This window comes from Molothrus aeneus, chromosome 2 (assembly GCF_037042795.1).
Source record: "Molothrus aeneus isolate 106 chromosome 2, BPBGC_Maene_1.0, whole genome shotgun sequence".
Classification (NCBI taxonomy): Eukaryota; Metazoa; Chordata; class Aves; order Passeriformes; family Icteridae; genus Molothrus; species Molothrus aeneus.
In genome coordinates this window covers 16,657,585-16,673,993 of record NC_089647.1, presented here as the reverse complement: position 1 = coordinate 16,673,993, position 16,409 = coordinate 16,657,585, and the positions used below count along the sequence as shown (strand labels likewise).

The window sequence follows — 16,409 nt, the reverse complement described above, 5'->3', positions numbered from 1 at the left end:
TCTTCTTCCTCTTTTCTTCCCATACTTTTGTTGTACTTGCTGGTCTGGGACTATTAAAAGATGACCAGAAAAGTTCTGCTTTGCCCCTAGATGTGCTGTGGTACTATCTTGTTGGAATCTCCATTTTTTGTGATCTAACCCACAGAGAACCAGTTGAGGTAAGCAAGTAAACTTTTGAGTACTTGACTTTGTTACTTAAATATTAGTTTGGTGCTGAAAAGGAGGAGAAACTAGAGGATCAGAGGTTTTGTCTTTTCCTGTTTGATCTGCTTGAGACTTTTCATTCCTGCACTTAGCTCAATATTCTCACCTTTTATGTTAAAGATATAACATAAAACTGTAATTAACTGAATCTTCTTGGTTTAATATTTTCCTTCTGAGGAGTCAAAGGATGGGTAATGTACTTCCAGGCCGGTGTGAATGAGAGAAACCTGAGGAATGTGCTAGGTTTGAAAACTTTGTGAATGGAAATCAGATTCTCTCTCTGTTTCAATGGAGGAGATAATTGGACACCTGAGGAAGTAAATTGGAGGAGAAATTGGATACCTGAACAACATTATGGAAGTGCAGGGTAGTGTTTGAAGTCCCAGGAACTCCATTATGTTCTCTTGTTTAGTTTTGCACTGTGGTAGTCAACATCCCTTGACTACCACAGTGCAAAACTTAACATTGAAATGGCAGGAGGATTTAGGAGAAAGGAAAGCAGAAGCTTTCCTTTAGGAGAAAGAAAAAAAAATAATTTCTTTTTTCATTTTTCATGTAGCAGAGGTTTCCTAAGAAAGGTTACTCCTGCAAGAAAAGAAGTGGACAAAATCAGTGATAATCTATTTATATCTATGGATGGTGCAGAGGAGGGGACCATATTAGAAAATTATAAGAGTATATTATATAACTGGTTCTTGTACTCTTGAGGTATATTTAATGGAAATTTACACTTGCATCTGCTTATACCAAAATTGTCCCTGACAAAGCATATCCTTGATAAGACAGAAGAAAATGTGTCTTGGCATGGGTTTTTGAACTCTGGGCTGGGAAGAGCTGTGTTCTACAGGGATCAGAGGGAAAGGGACCTGCACAGTCTGCCAGGGTCTCAAGGGGAAGGTTAAATATCTATATGGACACCTAACCAGAGAACACATGGTTGGATAATGCACCAAGGAGGGAGAAGATGTAAGTGGAAGCAGAGAAGAAAGCAGTTGTGAAAACAGGGATGGGACCATATTTATCTATGAGGGAGGGTGTAGGTAGGCAAGTAATTAATATGTTTGTTTCACTAAGATTTCTCTGAGTAGAAGTTGGCCTTTGTGCATTTTTTTGGAAGATGTTGTGTAATCTTTTGAAGGAAAGTGAATTTGCCATAATACAAATAGGAGAGTCCAGTTTACACTAATACAAAGATAGCTCTGTGTGACCATGGAGCAATTTTTCCATTACTCCTCCCAAGAGACAGTTACATCAAATGACTGATTTCTTATTTTTTAATTTTGAAGAGAAAAAATAGAATATGGTTTCTGGAGCATTTTTGAAAACAGTACTTCAACTTAAAAAACAATAAGAATGGCATGTTTGCTCTCTGTATCCATCTTTCTGCCATTTAACACTCTTTTGGTGTGATGTTTAGGGAGACCATTGTCTAACTGTATGGCCTTTCAAACATCTTTTCATCTCCTTCTAATTGTACCTGTCTCATTTGCCTGTGCAGAGTGTTCATATTCAAGATCTGAATCCTCCCAAAAAACCTTCAGGTAATAGTGTTTGGGGATTTTTTGGGGTCCGTCTCAAATATTGACTTTCAAGTTGCTCTTCCCAGACTTGAGTTAGTGAATAATAAAAACATTTCCTTATGTCCAAATTTAGATAGTATGATGAGTCTGGAACACATTCCCATAGTCCAGCTGTTTTTGTTATAGCTGTGTGCTGTCCATATTGATTAGAAGAATTTTAAATTCCTCAGGTTTGTCTCTAAGACAATGACTGCTGGTTTCTTTTGTGAAGTTCTTCTTGAATTATGGCAAACACAGAGTCTTTTTAAGTACATGATTAATCTGATCTTTAAGAAATGTTCCTGTATGCTTCAAGATATTACTTTTCTATTTTAAACTACTAGTTTCCAACCCAGGTATGAGCTCTGTGATTTTCCCTGCTTATAAACACGATGGAAGCAGAACAATGTCAGGTCCAGTCAAGCAGAGGGTGGGAGCAGACTAAGCCTACCGAAGAACTTCACATATTGTAAGCAAGAGATATGTTTAGGTTTGGTTGTTGATGGTTCTTTGGGGTTTGGGTTTGGATAGATTTTTTTTTGTGTAATTTTTTTCCCCTTGGAGACAGTTTTGGGTTTTCTTTGTTTGTTGGGTTGTTCGTTGTTTGGTTTTGGGGTTTTTATTTTGAGGGGGAGAGAGAGAGCTATCACTACGTAGTTGACTAGATTTAATCTCTTTAGAAACTTTTCCAGATACTGAGACTAAATTCTTCCTTTTCTTCTGCTTTACCCTTTCCTTCTCATCTTCTCACTTGTGAGTGGGACCAAATGCTGTGCTTACTTGGCTCATTGTAAACATGGAATGCAACAGCTTTTAATGGAAAAATGGAACTTCTTTTCCATCTGAAGTTATGTAACGGGTGAGAAGATCACCCTGGAATGAGAAGTGTTGCTCTATTCCTTTCAATGTGCTTTGTACCTATTAACTCACCAGACACTTATGAAAGGGAAAATTATGAAGTATTTTTAAATTGCCAACACTAGATACAAGTGAAAAAATGACATTTAGATTTTTCAAGTCCAGTTCTTTTGCTGAATAAATATTTACAATGTCTGTTTATAATGTCATGTCAAATTAAACTAGTATTTATTTTGCCTGGACAAAAGCCACAAGTAGCCTGAATTAACCTTAAGAAAAATGTTGAGATTGCAAAAATACTGAGGTCAATATAGCAAACAGTTCTCTGAGTACTGCAAATGCTGTTTTTGCAGTTTAAGTCCAGCTCTCTTGGATAAAACAGTGAAAACGTCTCTCAGATCAGTTTTCCATTAATAGAAAGTTTGATATTCATGATTTTATTTTCATGATCTGTAAGTAATAAAATGGTAATGTCTTACCCTTAGTGGTGGAAAAGATCTCGTAACAAACCCCAGAAGATTATCGCCAGGGGAGCCTGATAATATTTTTTTATGCTAATTCTGGTTTTGCAGTGGGAGTGAATGATGTCATCCTGTCTCCTCCCACAGTGTAAACTAAGCTCGTGTCAAAGTGTTGCTGCCTCTTGTCACAGAGAGAACGGTTCCCTTAAATGCAGCTGCAGTACTTCTGTGTGATACCTGTCAGAGCCATTCCCAGTGCGAGGTTGGGTTTGTGACCATGATGTCAAGATTTTTCTGTCTTCTTTTCTGTGGATATATTGCACTAAACCTGGGAAATACTCAGAAATTGCCAAGAGGCAAGTAGCTATGAACGACTTTCTGGGGGTTTGTTTGTTTTTCTGTTGTGGGATTTCGGGGTTTTTAAAGCCTGTGTTTTGTTACGGAAATTTGCTTTCAAGATGTTAGAAATGATTAAGGGTAATAGACAAGATGAAAGGAGGTCAGGGAAAAGGGCAAATCCAGGTATAACAGCACCCTTAAAGCTCTTGAATAAAATAAGCTCAAAAGTTTTCATGGTATCTTGTGACTCTAATGAGAATTATCATGACAAATTTACTGTGTTTAATGATTTTATAGTGATTTGGACAGCAGTGTGCAGGTCTGTGGTTTAATATCCTAAAGACAATGTGACTTGGAGGCACCCTGTGTTGCTGGTGGAAGATTTCAGTTCTGTCTTTGAAAGAACTTGTATACTTTCCCTTTATATCTCTCCTAACAATTCAGTAGGAATTGACTAGTGTTGGTCAGGTTGCATGCATTTTGAGGGAGAGAAATAGGATTGATTAAAATTTATACAAGTAGGAAAAAACCCTCCAAACCTGTGTGAATATTTGTTTAACCATTCCTTTCTCCCAGAGTCTGGAAGTACAGTAGATTTGCAAAGCTGGCAGTGATCTCTTCTTCTCCACGGTTATATGACACATGTAACATTGGCATTTTAATAGTATTTTATTGCTTACTACAGGAAGAGCAGTCATAGCATAAAATTAAAAGAATATTTCTCTATCTGGATGGTAAAACACTTTGTAGTGCCTTGGCATTAAGGCAGCAATTTCACAACTCTTTCTGTGCTGGACGTATTGCTCTCACTTTGTGGCAGTGCTTGCCTGAGTCCACTGTGCTTTGTAATGCATTTCACATCTGCATTCTACTGCAGCCACCGACATTTAGAGGAACCTGTGATTTAGTTATGAGAGTGTTTATTAACAAATAAGCACTTTGAGGGCTTCCTAGGAGATTCTCTTTCATAGAAGGGAAATCTAAAGGTATTTTGGAGAGTTGAGATGATTTTTGATCCCCACCCCTCTTTAAGATACTTTTTCTTTTTCCAGAATTTCATTATTTTTCTTTCTTTCCTATGATGATGTTCTTTTGAAATTATCTTTATTTTAATCTCATGTTCTGGAGCCAATGTGGAGTTTTTTTGCATACTGGTAATAGTAGAACAGTGTGTAGTCTGCAAGTAACAGATATGCAGTTCAAGTCAAGCTAACTCTAAGAATTTAGTTTTGTCAAAAAAGGACTTAAGAGAGGATTATGTTGACCAGACAGGAATCTTGTATGTGTTGCCTAGACAGAGGGAAGGAACTTTTCCAGTGCTTGTCTTTTTAAATTATTTCACTGGACTTTCTGCTCACTACTGTAGAATAGTGGCTCTAAGTTTATGCTAACTGTGAAATTCAGACAAAGCTTCTAATCCACTGCAAGATTAACTCTGGCATGCATTTTTTCTGTCCTAAAATAACATTGCAGAAGTGAAGTTCTGTTTGCCAAGTGCATAAAACTGCAGGTGGAAACTTCATTTCTTTTCAGTGAAATAACGTTTTTAAGATCCTCCCATTGCAGTCTTATTCTTTTGTTTGTAGCTGCCTCTCCAGTTACTATTTTCAAATAATGCATTGAAAAAGCAAGCGTATTTGTACTTAGCTGCTATCCAGAGATGTTCAAAGGATTGTCTTCTACAGCATTGTCTTGTTTGATAGGGACTACAGACTTTTTATCATAAGCAAAGAGAATATGTGGATTTTAAAGTGTTTTAAAAATAAAAATATGTACTAGTAATATTCTGTTTTAAGAGGGCTTCTCTGCCTTGCTCTGCAAGCTTAAATTCCAGTGAACTCCTGTGCTCTTTAAGTCCCAAAGTACGTAACTGAGGTTTCAGAGTCATTCTTGCTCTCTGGGGAACAGCGAAATCAAGTTCATAACATGAAGGAGAGCAATCTAGCCAAACTTGCTTTCTGGTGGTGCGGGTACTTGTGGGAACAGGTTATCAGAGTAAATCTTGCCCTTCTTACCAGCACTTTGCAATTCTAGTGCTCAAATCTTCTCTCTCAGAGGTTAAACACATTGACCCCATGTCTCATGGACTGGGATTTCCTTGCACTGGTACAAGGTGGAAGGAACATCTTGCCTCCTGCAGCTGCAAAGGAACAGAGCCAGTACAGTGACTTCCAGAGCTGTTTGAGAGACATGTGCAAATGTGCTGGTCAGGAGGCTGGAACACAAATTGCTCCCTTTTCCCATGTATTTTTGTACTTTCACCTCCATACGTGTGTGTTTTACTAGGATGAAAAAGAAAATATTATTGCTGTTCTCAAAAGTGGTTTTTTTATTAATGAATTCTTTCATTGTTTTGACACCAAAGATTAAGGTATTGTTGGAGGAATAATAATGATAAGTAAAGACAATTGGGAAAGGAAGGCTGGTGGGTAGTGTGTTTTAGTATGAAGGCAGTTGTTTTTTTGCAGTTATGTTTGTGTTTCATCTGGGGGATCAGCTGCTAAGAAAAATTCTGCAGTCAATGCCTTTGGATACTGAGTGAGGGATCACAGAACATTAGAGTCAGAGATGGTGGTACCATTACAGATGACATTTCATCCAGTATTTCAGTGGCTGTCTGTTCAACTTTGTCTAGCCTCTGAAGTTTTCTTCTAATTAGAATTTTTCTATTTTTGTCTCTCTCATTGTGCCATTCTGCCAGTGCCACACAACATACATGATTCTAAAGTTCAACACTGTTGTGCTTTATTGATGGATGGAAACATACTCTAATTTTTATGGTTCTGCATAACAGAAAATTCCATTCTTAAAGAGCTGAGTGTTGTCTCTCTAGACAGGAATTAAGTACAGACAAAAAGACTTGTCTTTAGAGAATGAATTGGTAAGCAGATCATCCCAGATCTGAGACAGAGATGAGAAAACAAAGTCACAGAATCCAGAACAAACAAGTTACAGGACGTAATCCCCATGATTGTACTGCCCTACAAACCGTGTTTCATTGTCATCTTTCCAGTTGGAGCTGATACAATTGTTGTAGGAACAACTGAAGAATAAGTTCTTAGTGTTTGGTAAAACAGCATTTCATGTTTTTGATTTTGTCACTTGACTTTCCAGTTACAACAGAGAACCACATTTCCATGTGGCTTTCACTAAAATCTCTGTTTCTGATAGCTTTTGTCTATCTTCAGGTTCTGTTTTACTTTGTTAGATCTGAAAAGAATTTGGGGTTGATCCCGTCTTATAAAATTTCAGTTTTAGGAAGTTATTTAAAAAAAGAGTCTCAGTGTTTTTTCTGGGTTTTTTTCAGGGGATTTTTTGACATATTTCTGACCACTGTGGTTTTCCTACTATTTGATTTAGTCATCAGGTACAGTGGAATTCAGGTCCATCCTGGTTCTACTTTCCAGGACTCAGACCTATCCTACTCTGCTGTCCAGGAAGGGCTCAGGAAACCCTAATTTGGCTTTCTCCTGGTTGCTGTCCTCTTAGGGAAAAAGAATATGGACTTGACATGTCTTAGGGGACCATGTGAAAAAGCCTGATTTACAAACTCCTGTAGGGAAAACCAGATCCAAAACTTCCTTGTATCTACAGTTGTCAGCAGTGGGGTTAAGTGGGAAAAATAATTGTTTTGCACTGAGGATTTGTTTCTTTGTTTGGAAGTCCTGAATATGTTTGGTCTGATATTGTAGATAGCTGCTAGCTAATATTTGTACTTAAAGTAATTATAACTGACATCTCTTTTAGGGTGAATTCTGTATTTACAGTAGACTCCCAAACTTTGACATTTGAGAAAAAGAGTAGACTAATTTTATTCCTAGCTAAGTTTGCTGGCTGTGCTATGTTACATAATACATCTTACTAAGCTGAGCATGTGTTTTCATTTACTAGTGTCAAACAGTTAAAACAATGTGGAGTTATTTCAATGTATCACAGTTATTATATTGCAACAGCCAAACTTTAAACTTTTGTGCTGCCCTCTCACTTCCTGCCTTTGGTAGCTGTAGGGTGGCAGGGCAAAAACTGTAAGACAGGGAAAAGTCCCCTGGAAGTTGTGGGTTTTGAGCATGCAATGAAGCTGGCATATCAAAATATCACAAAAGGATTGAAATGACATGTGGTTTATATGTTACTGTCCCCATGGTTTATAAAACATCTTTCTGGGAACTATTTTTCAAAATGCACAATGCATTAACCTTTAAAAAAATGTTCTTGTGAAGAAGAGCCAGTTTGAACTAAATTATTTAACTTCATTTTTTGTTGTGTCTGGAAAAAGAAGCGCAAAATTAATTTGGGTTTTTTGTGAAATATTTTTCTTATGTTTAATGACACATAAGTGACAAGTTCAACAGGAAATTTAAAAGGTATCCTTTATCTGGTGTAATAGAGTGACAAGGGTTTTCAGTCACCAGATATGTCATGGCAAATTTGGCTGATTCTTGCTGAGAGTGAAAACAGCCCATAAGAATGTAACAATTATAGCAGTTCATTTAATCAAAGTTATCTTATCATGCAGACAATTGTGTCCTAGACTTGCACATAAACATATCAAAACCCAGTACTGAGTGTCAGGCTTCTGAGTTCAAAGATAATCTGTAATACCAGAATTCCATTTTTGTATTGGCACATCCAGTGGTGCAACATTGTGATGATACATATGGGTGGTTTCTGCCAGAATTAAATTCCACTGCATATGAATGCCTCCAAAATGATCTCACTGTTGGATAATCCATATAACCTTCCACCTCTTCATTTTAATTTTCATATTCCCAAGTATCTCTTTTTGAAACTTATTTTTCAGCCCTTCATATAATCTTTGGTTCTAGCTGTTCCAGAAGGACAAGCTACATAATTCACTTGAGGGGAGAGCTGTAGGCTAAATCCTGCTGCTGCTGTGGGGCCAGACCCACTGTATATGGGAGGTATAGTCTGTGTATCTCTTGAGTGATGATACAGTGAATGGACAATGGATTTGAGCCTTCTCTGGACCTTTTGGACTCACCAGGTGTGCACTGCACACTGCATGTGGAAACAAAAACCTCTGCCTGCTCCAGGGGGAGAAGATGGCTAGCAGTGACCTGCCATAGTCAGAACTGTTCATGCAGCTCCTAGAGGATTTATTTTCCTTGGGGGAATTCAAGTGCAGACTTGAAATTGTTTGTGAGCAAGACAGATTTGTTGCTGTGGAGCATTCTTGACTGCTGCCTTTTACAGAAGACAGTTGGAGTCCTCCTCACTGCCCTGGTGGATCTTGGTGAGAACGGAAGCAGGTATTTGTGTTCTGGACAGCCTGCAGCCTGAAATAGGTGCCATTAGCATAACAGCCCAGTCTGCAATGTCTTCCCAAGTGAAAAGGGCAGCTGGAAACAGGCCAGATCCTACCCAGACTTGCTTGGCAGGCCTTAGTTCAAATGTTCTTAGTTAAAAATTGTTTTTTCTACAATACAGGATAACATGTACGTAATGCTAATTTGCATTGTGACGTACATGGTTGCCTTGTTGTGCTGTGAGAATGGTGCTTGTGAAGATGACTACTGGCAGCATCATGAATGAAACTATTGTGTGGGCAAGGCCTGGGCCAACTTTTCCAGTACTGCCATCCCTCAAAACATAACAATCATGTGCCATTTTACTCTGGCTACATCAACTCTAAACGTCCTCACTTGAGCAAACCAGTGTGTGTCATATCAAGGGGAAGAAAAAACAGGTCAAGTTTTGAACCACCAAGTGAATTTCTACTGTTCATGAAGTTGTGATTGTAGTTATGGTCATCAGAATTGAATGCTTTTGCACTCACTCCTTCACCAAAGTGATGTGATCAGAGTGTGCAGGTATCCAGGCAAGGTTATGGAAGGATGGTTGCATTAAGAATATCAACACAGCGTCTTCACCCATTCAGAGCTGCTGAATAAAATGCTAGTAAAGAGTTGAGGCTCTAGCTATGAAGATTCTAGACCTAAAGGCAGGGAGGTAGGGAATGCTCTTCTATGAGAGAAAACTACTTTTCTCCCAGTCTGAAGGGGAGTTTTACTGCACTTCAGAGGGTGGTAGACAAAATATAACCTGTGTTCTCTAAAATGCTTTAGAGTTGTTGCTGAGGTCCATCACTTGGCAATAATTTAGTATTATTTACAGCATCTTCTGGAAGAAAAATAAATGAGAAGAGTGAATCCATAAATTTTTTAGGTTAATTGTAGCCATGGCTCTTATATATATACTGTTTACCTTGAACAAACATGTCATCAGGGCTCCATGTGAATAAATCCACTTTGATAAAACTCAACTTAATAATGTGCATAAGCCTCTGCATGTGATTTGATTTTTATTTATTTTGTGTGTATATGGGGTGTGCTAACACTAGGGTCTCACTGCATGTACTTAAAAAGAAATTGTAATTCAATACTCTTTCTCAAGCTGAAGAGTTGATGGCAAAATGGATTCTCAAAGTATGAGGGAATTATTTTTTAGGGCTATTCCAGCATTTTAATATAGTTCTAAGGTTTTGCATTATTCTTAAAATATGCTCAGGAATAGCATGATTCAATAAAGTGGGAAAAGATTCTTTCCAATCACCTGCAGTTGTGGCATTAGTTTATGAATCTATAAATGGCCACAGAATGCTTGATATGAGTTTACATAATTAATACTTTGGGAACCTGGCCAATTTTAAAGGACTGAGAGTGTATGTGGGATAACATTATTTTTAAACTCACATTGGAAAAGACTTCTTTTGTCAGCTGCTTGCAATATCTGCTTTATATTAATTATTCACTTTCATTTTTCTTTCTGTGATGGAAATGTCTGGAGTAATTTTAGAACACATAAAATTGTGGTTGATTCAAAAATACAAATATGTATGCTTGAAATGTCCCAGAAGATCATTTTCTGACTCCAAAGTTAAAACATTTTCTGGCAATTTAGATTGCCTCATTAGCACTGTTCAAGCCTATACATGAACAAGAAAAATGCACACTGAGAAAATTACAGGACTTTCAGACTTTATGACTTATCACTGTTCTTTTAAAAGCTCAGTGTCAGTACAACATGGACAGACACACTGAAAAAAAGGCATGGGTGAAATAGTCTGAAAGTTGATAAGAGATTGACATTTGGGATAGAAATAATAGAAATAAAACTCTGCTGTCTGACCTGAATGTTTTGGCAGAGTTCCATTCTGTGGCTCATGCAAACCCTGAAGTAGTTGGATTAAATGGCAGGGCAGAGTTTTTATTTATAGCACAGTGTGCAGCTTGTTTCACAGTCAGGGAAGTGGCTGCAGTCAGGCTTAAGAGCCATGAATTCCCTTGGTTTGATGGAGAGCTGACTCAGGTAAAAGCAGTGAGGTTTCATATTCAGCTTGAATCAATAGGTCTCCTTCTGTCATAAAGCTAATTAAGAGACATTTACTGTGTGAACATGACTATGAAATTGCTCCACAGTGACAGCTCATCATTTGCTACCTTACAGATGAGCACCAGCTTTTAGCTATGATCTGACAAGCACCAATACTGCATCTCTTCAGCAATCCTTCCTGCTCTTTGGTTTAGTTACAAGGAACACAAAAACTGGCAATTCTAACAGAAATGTCTTCTTGCTTGTGTTGGTTATTCAGTGCTCCTTAGTAGCTGAATCTGATGTAAGTCAGTTGCTGTTATGGAGTAGGAGGTTATTTATGTCCTTTGTTAATCAAGTCTGTATAAACATAAATAAGAATTTTTCCCCAGAAGATTAAAATACTAATTATGCAATTAACTTTAGCTGAAGAACTTCTTTTGAATTGTTGGCAGATTTGGGGATTTTTGCTCCTAACAGAAAATCTGTACTCACTTTGCACATAAGTAACCAAGTCATGAGTGTGATTTCACACAGACTCTCTGGTACACTGAGGCATACACGTGCACACACAAAGGCAGTGTGGGATCTTGCTCATTTGATTTTGGTAAATGCATTACATAAAAAATTATCTATTTTAATCCTTCACACTTTCAACAATCCCCTGTACTCTCACAATTTTGGTAACATGTTCAAATAGCAGTTGATAAAAGCATTAGTATGTTGTTAATGTACAGCCATGAATTCTTAGAAAGCAGCTTCTCTGTAATGTAGCAGATGTTTATTGTGTTCCCTTTGCACTCAGAAATACTTACAGCAATTAGCAAGGGAGATCATATGCTATTATTATACTTATTTGAAGGCAATGTGAGGTTGCTCATAGTATTAAGGATGAAGAAAAGTTACGTATAGGGAATAGATAATCTCATTTATGCCCTGTTGAAACTTCGGGCATTGTGAATAATTTTTTCCATGACATGGCCCTTCTAGATTTTTTTCAATAATTTGTTTTTGTAGTATTAAAACACTTGTCAAAAAAACTGGCACAGGGAATATATCTCATGTAAAAACTCTGAAGTCATGAAGCATTATTTATGTGCTTAATACACTCTTAAGTCAGAGAGCATTCCTTGGGAATTAATGTAATCTACTGCACACTGGGTTACAAGATCAGTAATGAGAGAGACATAGCTTCCTACATACCATAAATTCTCCATGAGCATTTGGATAAATGCCTGAGAGAAGTACAAGTAAAAGTGCAAAGTCAGGCCTACAAAGATTGCTTAGCTGATGGTGTGCATAGGTGTACATGCCCCTATTCCACCTCAAAGTTTTCATAAACCTTCCATTTGTGTAGCTGATAGTATTCTTTATTGGCATTTTTCTTTCAATTAAACACTGGCTGGAGAATCTATTTTAAAAAATAATATAGACATAGGAAGAGAGGTTGGAAAGAGAGATTACTTCCTGCAGCTTTCTTTCATCTCTGGAGATAAAAGGCAACATGGTGAAAATAGAGCAGGTGATGTAACAGATAAAGAATTTGGAAATATAGTCAGAGAACATGAACTCTATGCCATGTCCTGGGAAGGAAGGGGAATATGTGGGAGAAAAGATGAAACACCTTCATTATAAAAAAAATAAGTATTTGTCTTATCTTACTACTCCATTAATCATATGCATTGCTTTTATTTTACATGTTGTATACTTACTTGGTTTGGTGTCCATTATTTTCTGCTATCCACTGATTTAGTGGATAGCAGATTTAGTGGAACCATTTACTTCATATTTTAGTTTTCTTAAGATGAGTTAACAATGACTCTGCTTCACAGTGTATTCATAAAGAATTTCTGTCAAATTTAGGAATTCAATAATACATTCTAAATTTATGAAGTATTTATTAGTACTTTTTAAATTAAAGATGTACTGGCAATTTGTTGCTTCTTTTCTCCAGATGTGTTTGAGCTGTAGAATCTTTCCTTTGATCTCTGCAAGCTCCAAATGTGGAACAATATAGAAGAAGATTAAAAGGATCACCTCTGATTTTTCTTAATCTGTTGGGGTTTTTGTTGGGTTTATTTTAGAGTAGTAGTAAGAAGCCAAGTCATCAGTCCTGAGATCTGTCTCATCTAATGGTGCAAGATGAGATACATTTTCCAGCTGGGAAAACTATGTGCAGTTGGAATCAATCCTTATAGGACTGGGCTAGATCCAGCAAGTGTCATAGACATGTGTGAGAACGTTCAGTTTGGAGACCAGGATCATAAGTGAAACCACTTTATTTTGACTGCTATTTTGGAAACATAGGGCAAATTTTTAAAATTTACATTTTGTTTGTTTGTTTGTATCTACAGCTTTCTAAACCAAAGGAAAGTAACTGGCTGAAAGCTTTGTTGACAGACTTGACTCCATTGACTAGCTCAAATCATAATTGTCCAAGCCCAATAGAATTTAATATTTCAGTACTGCTTTTGTTACTGACAGAGTTTTCTTACTCTTTCTGAGTTTAGCATTTGATATACAACACTGCCCAGGAATTCTTATGTGTGCTTCAGATATTTAATTGCTTTATCATCTGTCCGCTTCTTAAAAGCGGGCAATTTATTCCAAAGTTAATACAGAATATTGCAAGCACCTTTGCCAAGTGCCATTCAGAGCTATTAATCCTTGCTCTATTTGAATTCCTGTAGGTCTTGGGTGCTATTTGGAGCAGAGAACACAGGTATTTTGGGTGATCATATGCAAGTTGCAATGCTGGAAATGGAAAACCATTGTGACTTCAGAAAAACGATAATCCCATTCCATTTCCATATTTTTGCATATTATTTTAAAGATTCTTGCTTCAACTATACTCAGCATGGTGGGGGGACTTATAAACATAATGTCACCTATTTCTGAATGGATGTCAGCTTTGTTTTCCTTCAATTCCAAAGCAGGTCATTATGGACAACTCATCTACTTCTATTGTTTTCCACAACCCAAGTTCTTTCCCCAGTGTACACAAAGCACAAAACATTCTCCCTCACTGAAATGAGAATAGGAATTACACTGGATGTTGCTCAAGAATCAGAAAGAGCTTCTTAAGCAATATCAAAGAGGTATCAAAAGGGACTTTGGACTTTTAAGCACTGACTGCTATTCTTTGAGCCCAGTTTTCCATCTCCTCAGTAATGTAGGCATCCAGTCTGCATTTCTCCAGTCTGACAGGAAGGATACCTGTGGAAATTGTGCCAAAGCTGAAGTAAATGATGTTCACCCCTTTCCCATTGTATGCAAAGCCAGGAATAACATTACAGAAGGCAGCAAGCTTTGCCAGACAGCCTGGCCTTGGTAAATTTGCTCTGGCTGTTCCAAATCACCTTCTTGCTCATCATGTGCATAGGTGTGATTGTTCCTGGTGACTGAGGCTAGGGACAGCAGCTTGCAGTTTCCTGGATGCTCTTTCTTGCCTTTACTCGAACGATTGCACTGAGATATTTTTCTCTTCTCCGTAACAAATTAATCTTACTTCTCCCTGGCAATTCTCTTATGCTTATCTATATAGTGAAGAGACCATGCCTTATTGTTTTTTCCTTTTCTATATCTCAGAGATAGGAAGTAGGATTCTGGAATTCGTGCAGGGCACTGTGGAGGGCAGTCCTCCTTGAGGCTTTATGGTATGTACTTAGATGTGCAGAACAAAAGTAGTAGCCTTCAACTGGAAAAATAGTAATTTTTACAAGGAAACATAGGGCTGAAATGGACTTCCTGAACTCATTTTGACCACCTTGTTCTTATTCCCAAGACAGTTTGTCCTAGACTGTAGCTCCCTGTATCAGTTTTCCAAGTATCTTCCTTGCTGCAGTTGGTTTCTTCTCTTCACAAATACGGAGTAGAAGTAATTTATACTGCTTTTCCTCGGGGCTTTGTTTGTTTACCATATATATTTGGATACTGTTCTCATATCTGTCTACGTACTTTTCCTCCAAGCTCAATGACTCCTATTTCCTCAGGCTTCTTTCCTGGATTATATACTCTGTACCTCTAGTCATTGAATTTGATTTTTTTCCTGAATTTATCAAGATGGTTTTTGTGCAGTGCTCTGTGTATTTATCCATTAGTGATAAAACACCTTTTTAGAAGTGAGAACTAACATAAAAGGACTGGGATCCATTTCTTCACATTTAAAATAGAGAAGGCAACAATTTTGAAACATACCTAGACATGTTGGGGATTCTGAGACTTACACATTAATTTACAACTAAAGGGTTGGAAGTCAATGTTGGTTTCAAATTTATTCTGTTGCTACAGCTTGTAGATCCTCCTAGTGGTCTAAATACTACTATCTTTAAGCAGGTTTGTCCCTAAAAAATAACCATGTGCTTAATCAGAGAAGGAGGTAAAACAAAGCTTTAAAAACATCTAACGAAATGTTACAAAATACTCAGCTAAAGACTTGATCCTTCATTTGCTTGGATTAAGGCAAATGAGGTAATACTTATCACAGAAGAGGATTTCAGTGTATGACTACCTATTTTGTTCTATTAACACAGATAAACATGCAAATTTCAATTTATTGCTGCTTGAAATTTTTTAAACTGTTGATTTGGAGCTGCCTTATTGTAACACAGTAGAATTTATACTTTTTTGCTGTTGGTTATTTTGATATTCTTCTTTTGAATGATTCCTCCCAAAGTGTTTCAAAAGATCCCAGATGAGTAGTCACAGAGTGAAAAAAAAGAAAGTATTATGATAAATGGTGATGATATGTAAGGAATAGACTCCAAATTGGCTGTAGGAAATGAGTCCCTCACTACAACCTGGGTACACAGTAACCCATGTAGCAGATTACCTGTGCACTCAGTAATAAACATGAACATCCTGGATTGCAAAGTGTAGTGTCCTCACTCTTCTCACAGAAGCAAAGGTGGCTGCAGTTCCAGACTGTTTTTTATTATGCCTTCGATTTTCGACTCTTCAAAAATGCACTGATCTTTGTAAATGAGAGGTGCCTAAGGCAGTGGAGATGCCGAACACTGCCTGGCACTGAGCAGGTAATGGCAGTGATAATGCACTGCCTGCTCACGAGCACAGTCATAAGAGACTTCCTGCATTCAGGTCTGTCGTATTTAATACCAATTGCTTCAATACATGGGCAGAGCCAGTCCAACAGCATTTGAATTCTTCACCTGCTCAAGTTCTTAGGATTTTGTTGAGCTTTTCCTGCTGAGAAGAGGTTGTTAAAGAAAGTCCCTGATTTTATTCAACTGACCAACTCTGAAGTATGACGACCTTGTATGAGGCCAAGTCCAAAGACCACGTTTCTCTTTTGATGTTTGCATTGGCTGATGCTTTTTAAAGGCTTAAAAAAGAGAGTTAGACCTAGAAAATTTGTGAGACTCCCCTTGCTCTGCACAGTCTTCTGCTTGCCTTTACTGAAACATATTTCTGCAGAATCTGTCAGGTTCTTTGGCCAGGACACAGTTTTCTCCATAGCCCAGCCTGGGTGGAGTGGCCTTGGACTTGTTTCCTTGGACAGGAGAAGGAGCCAGGATTGGAAAGACAGCTCTTCTGGGCAAGATGCAGTCACTGTCTCATCAGCTCTGTCCAGGTGAAATTACATCCTGAAAAATACATACCAGGCCAGTCTGGAAAAAACAACAACAAATAAGGAGCT

At 37.6% G+C, this 16,409-nt stretch overlaps 1 protein-coding gene across 1 annotated transcript in view; it reads left to right on the top strand.

The window, feature by feature from the left end:
• The first annotated feature begins 3,359 nt into the window (after positions 1-3,359).
• The window catches only part of ABI3BP (ABI family member 3 binding protein), a 137,219-nt gene continuing 124,169 nt past the window's right edge, over positions 3,360-16,409 (top strand). The window contains exon 1 of the mRNA XM_066572001.1: positions 3,360-3,438. Coding sequence (XP_066428098.1) covers positions 3,360-3,438 — 79 coding nt within the window. The remainder of the gene's footprint in view (positions 3,439-16,409) is intronic.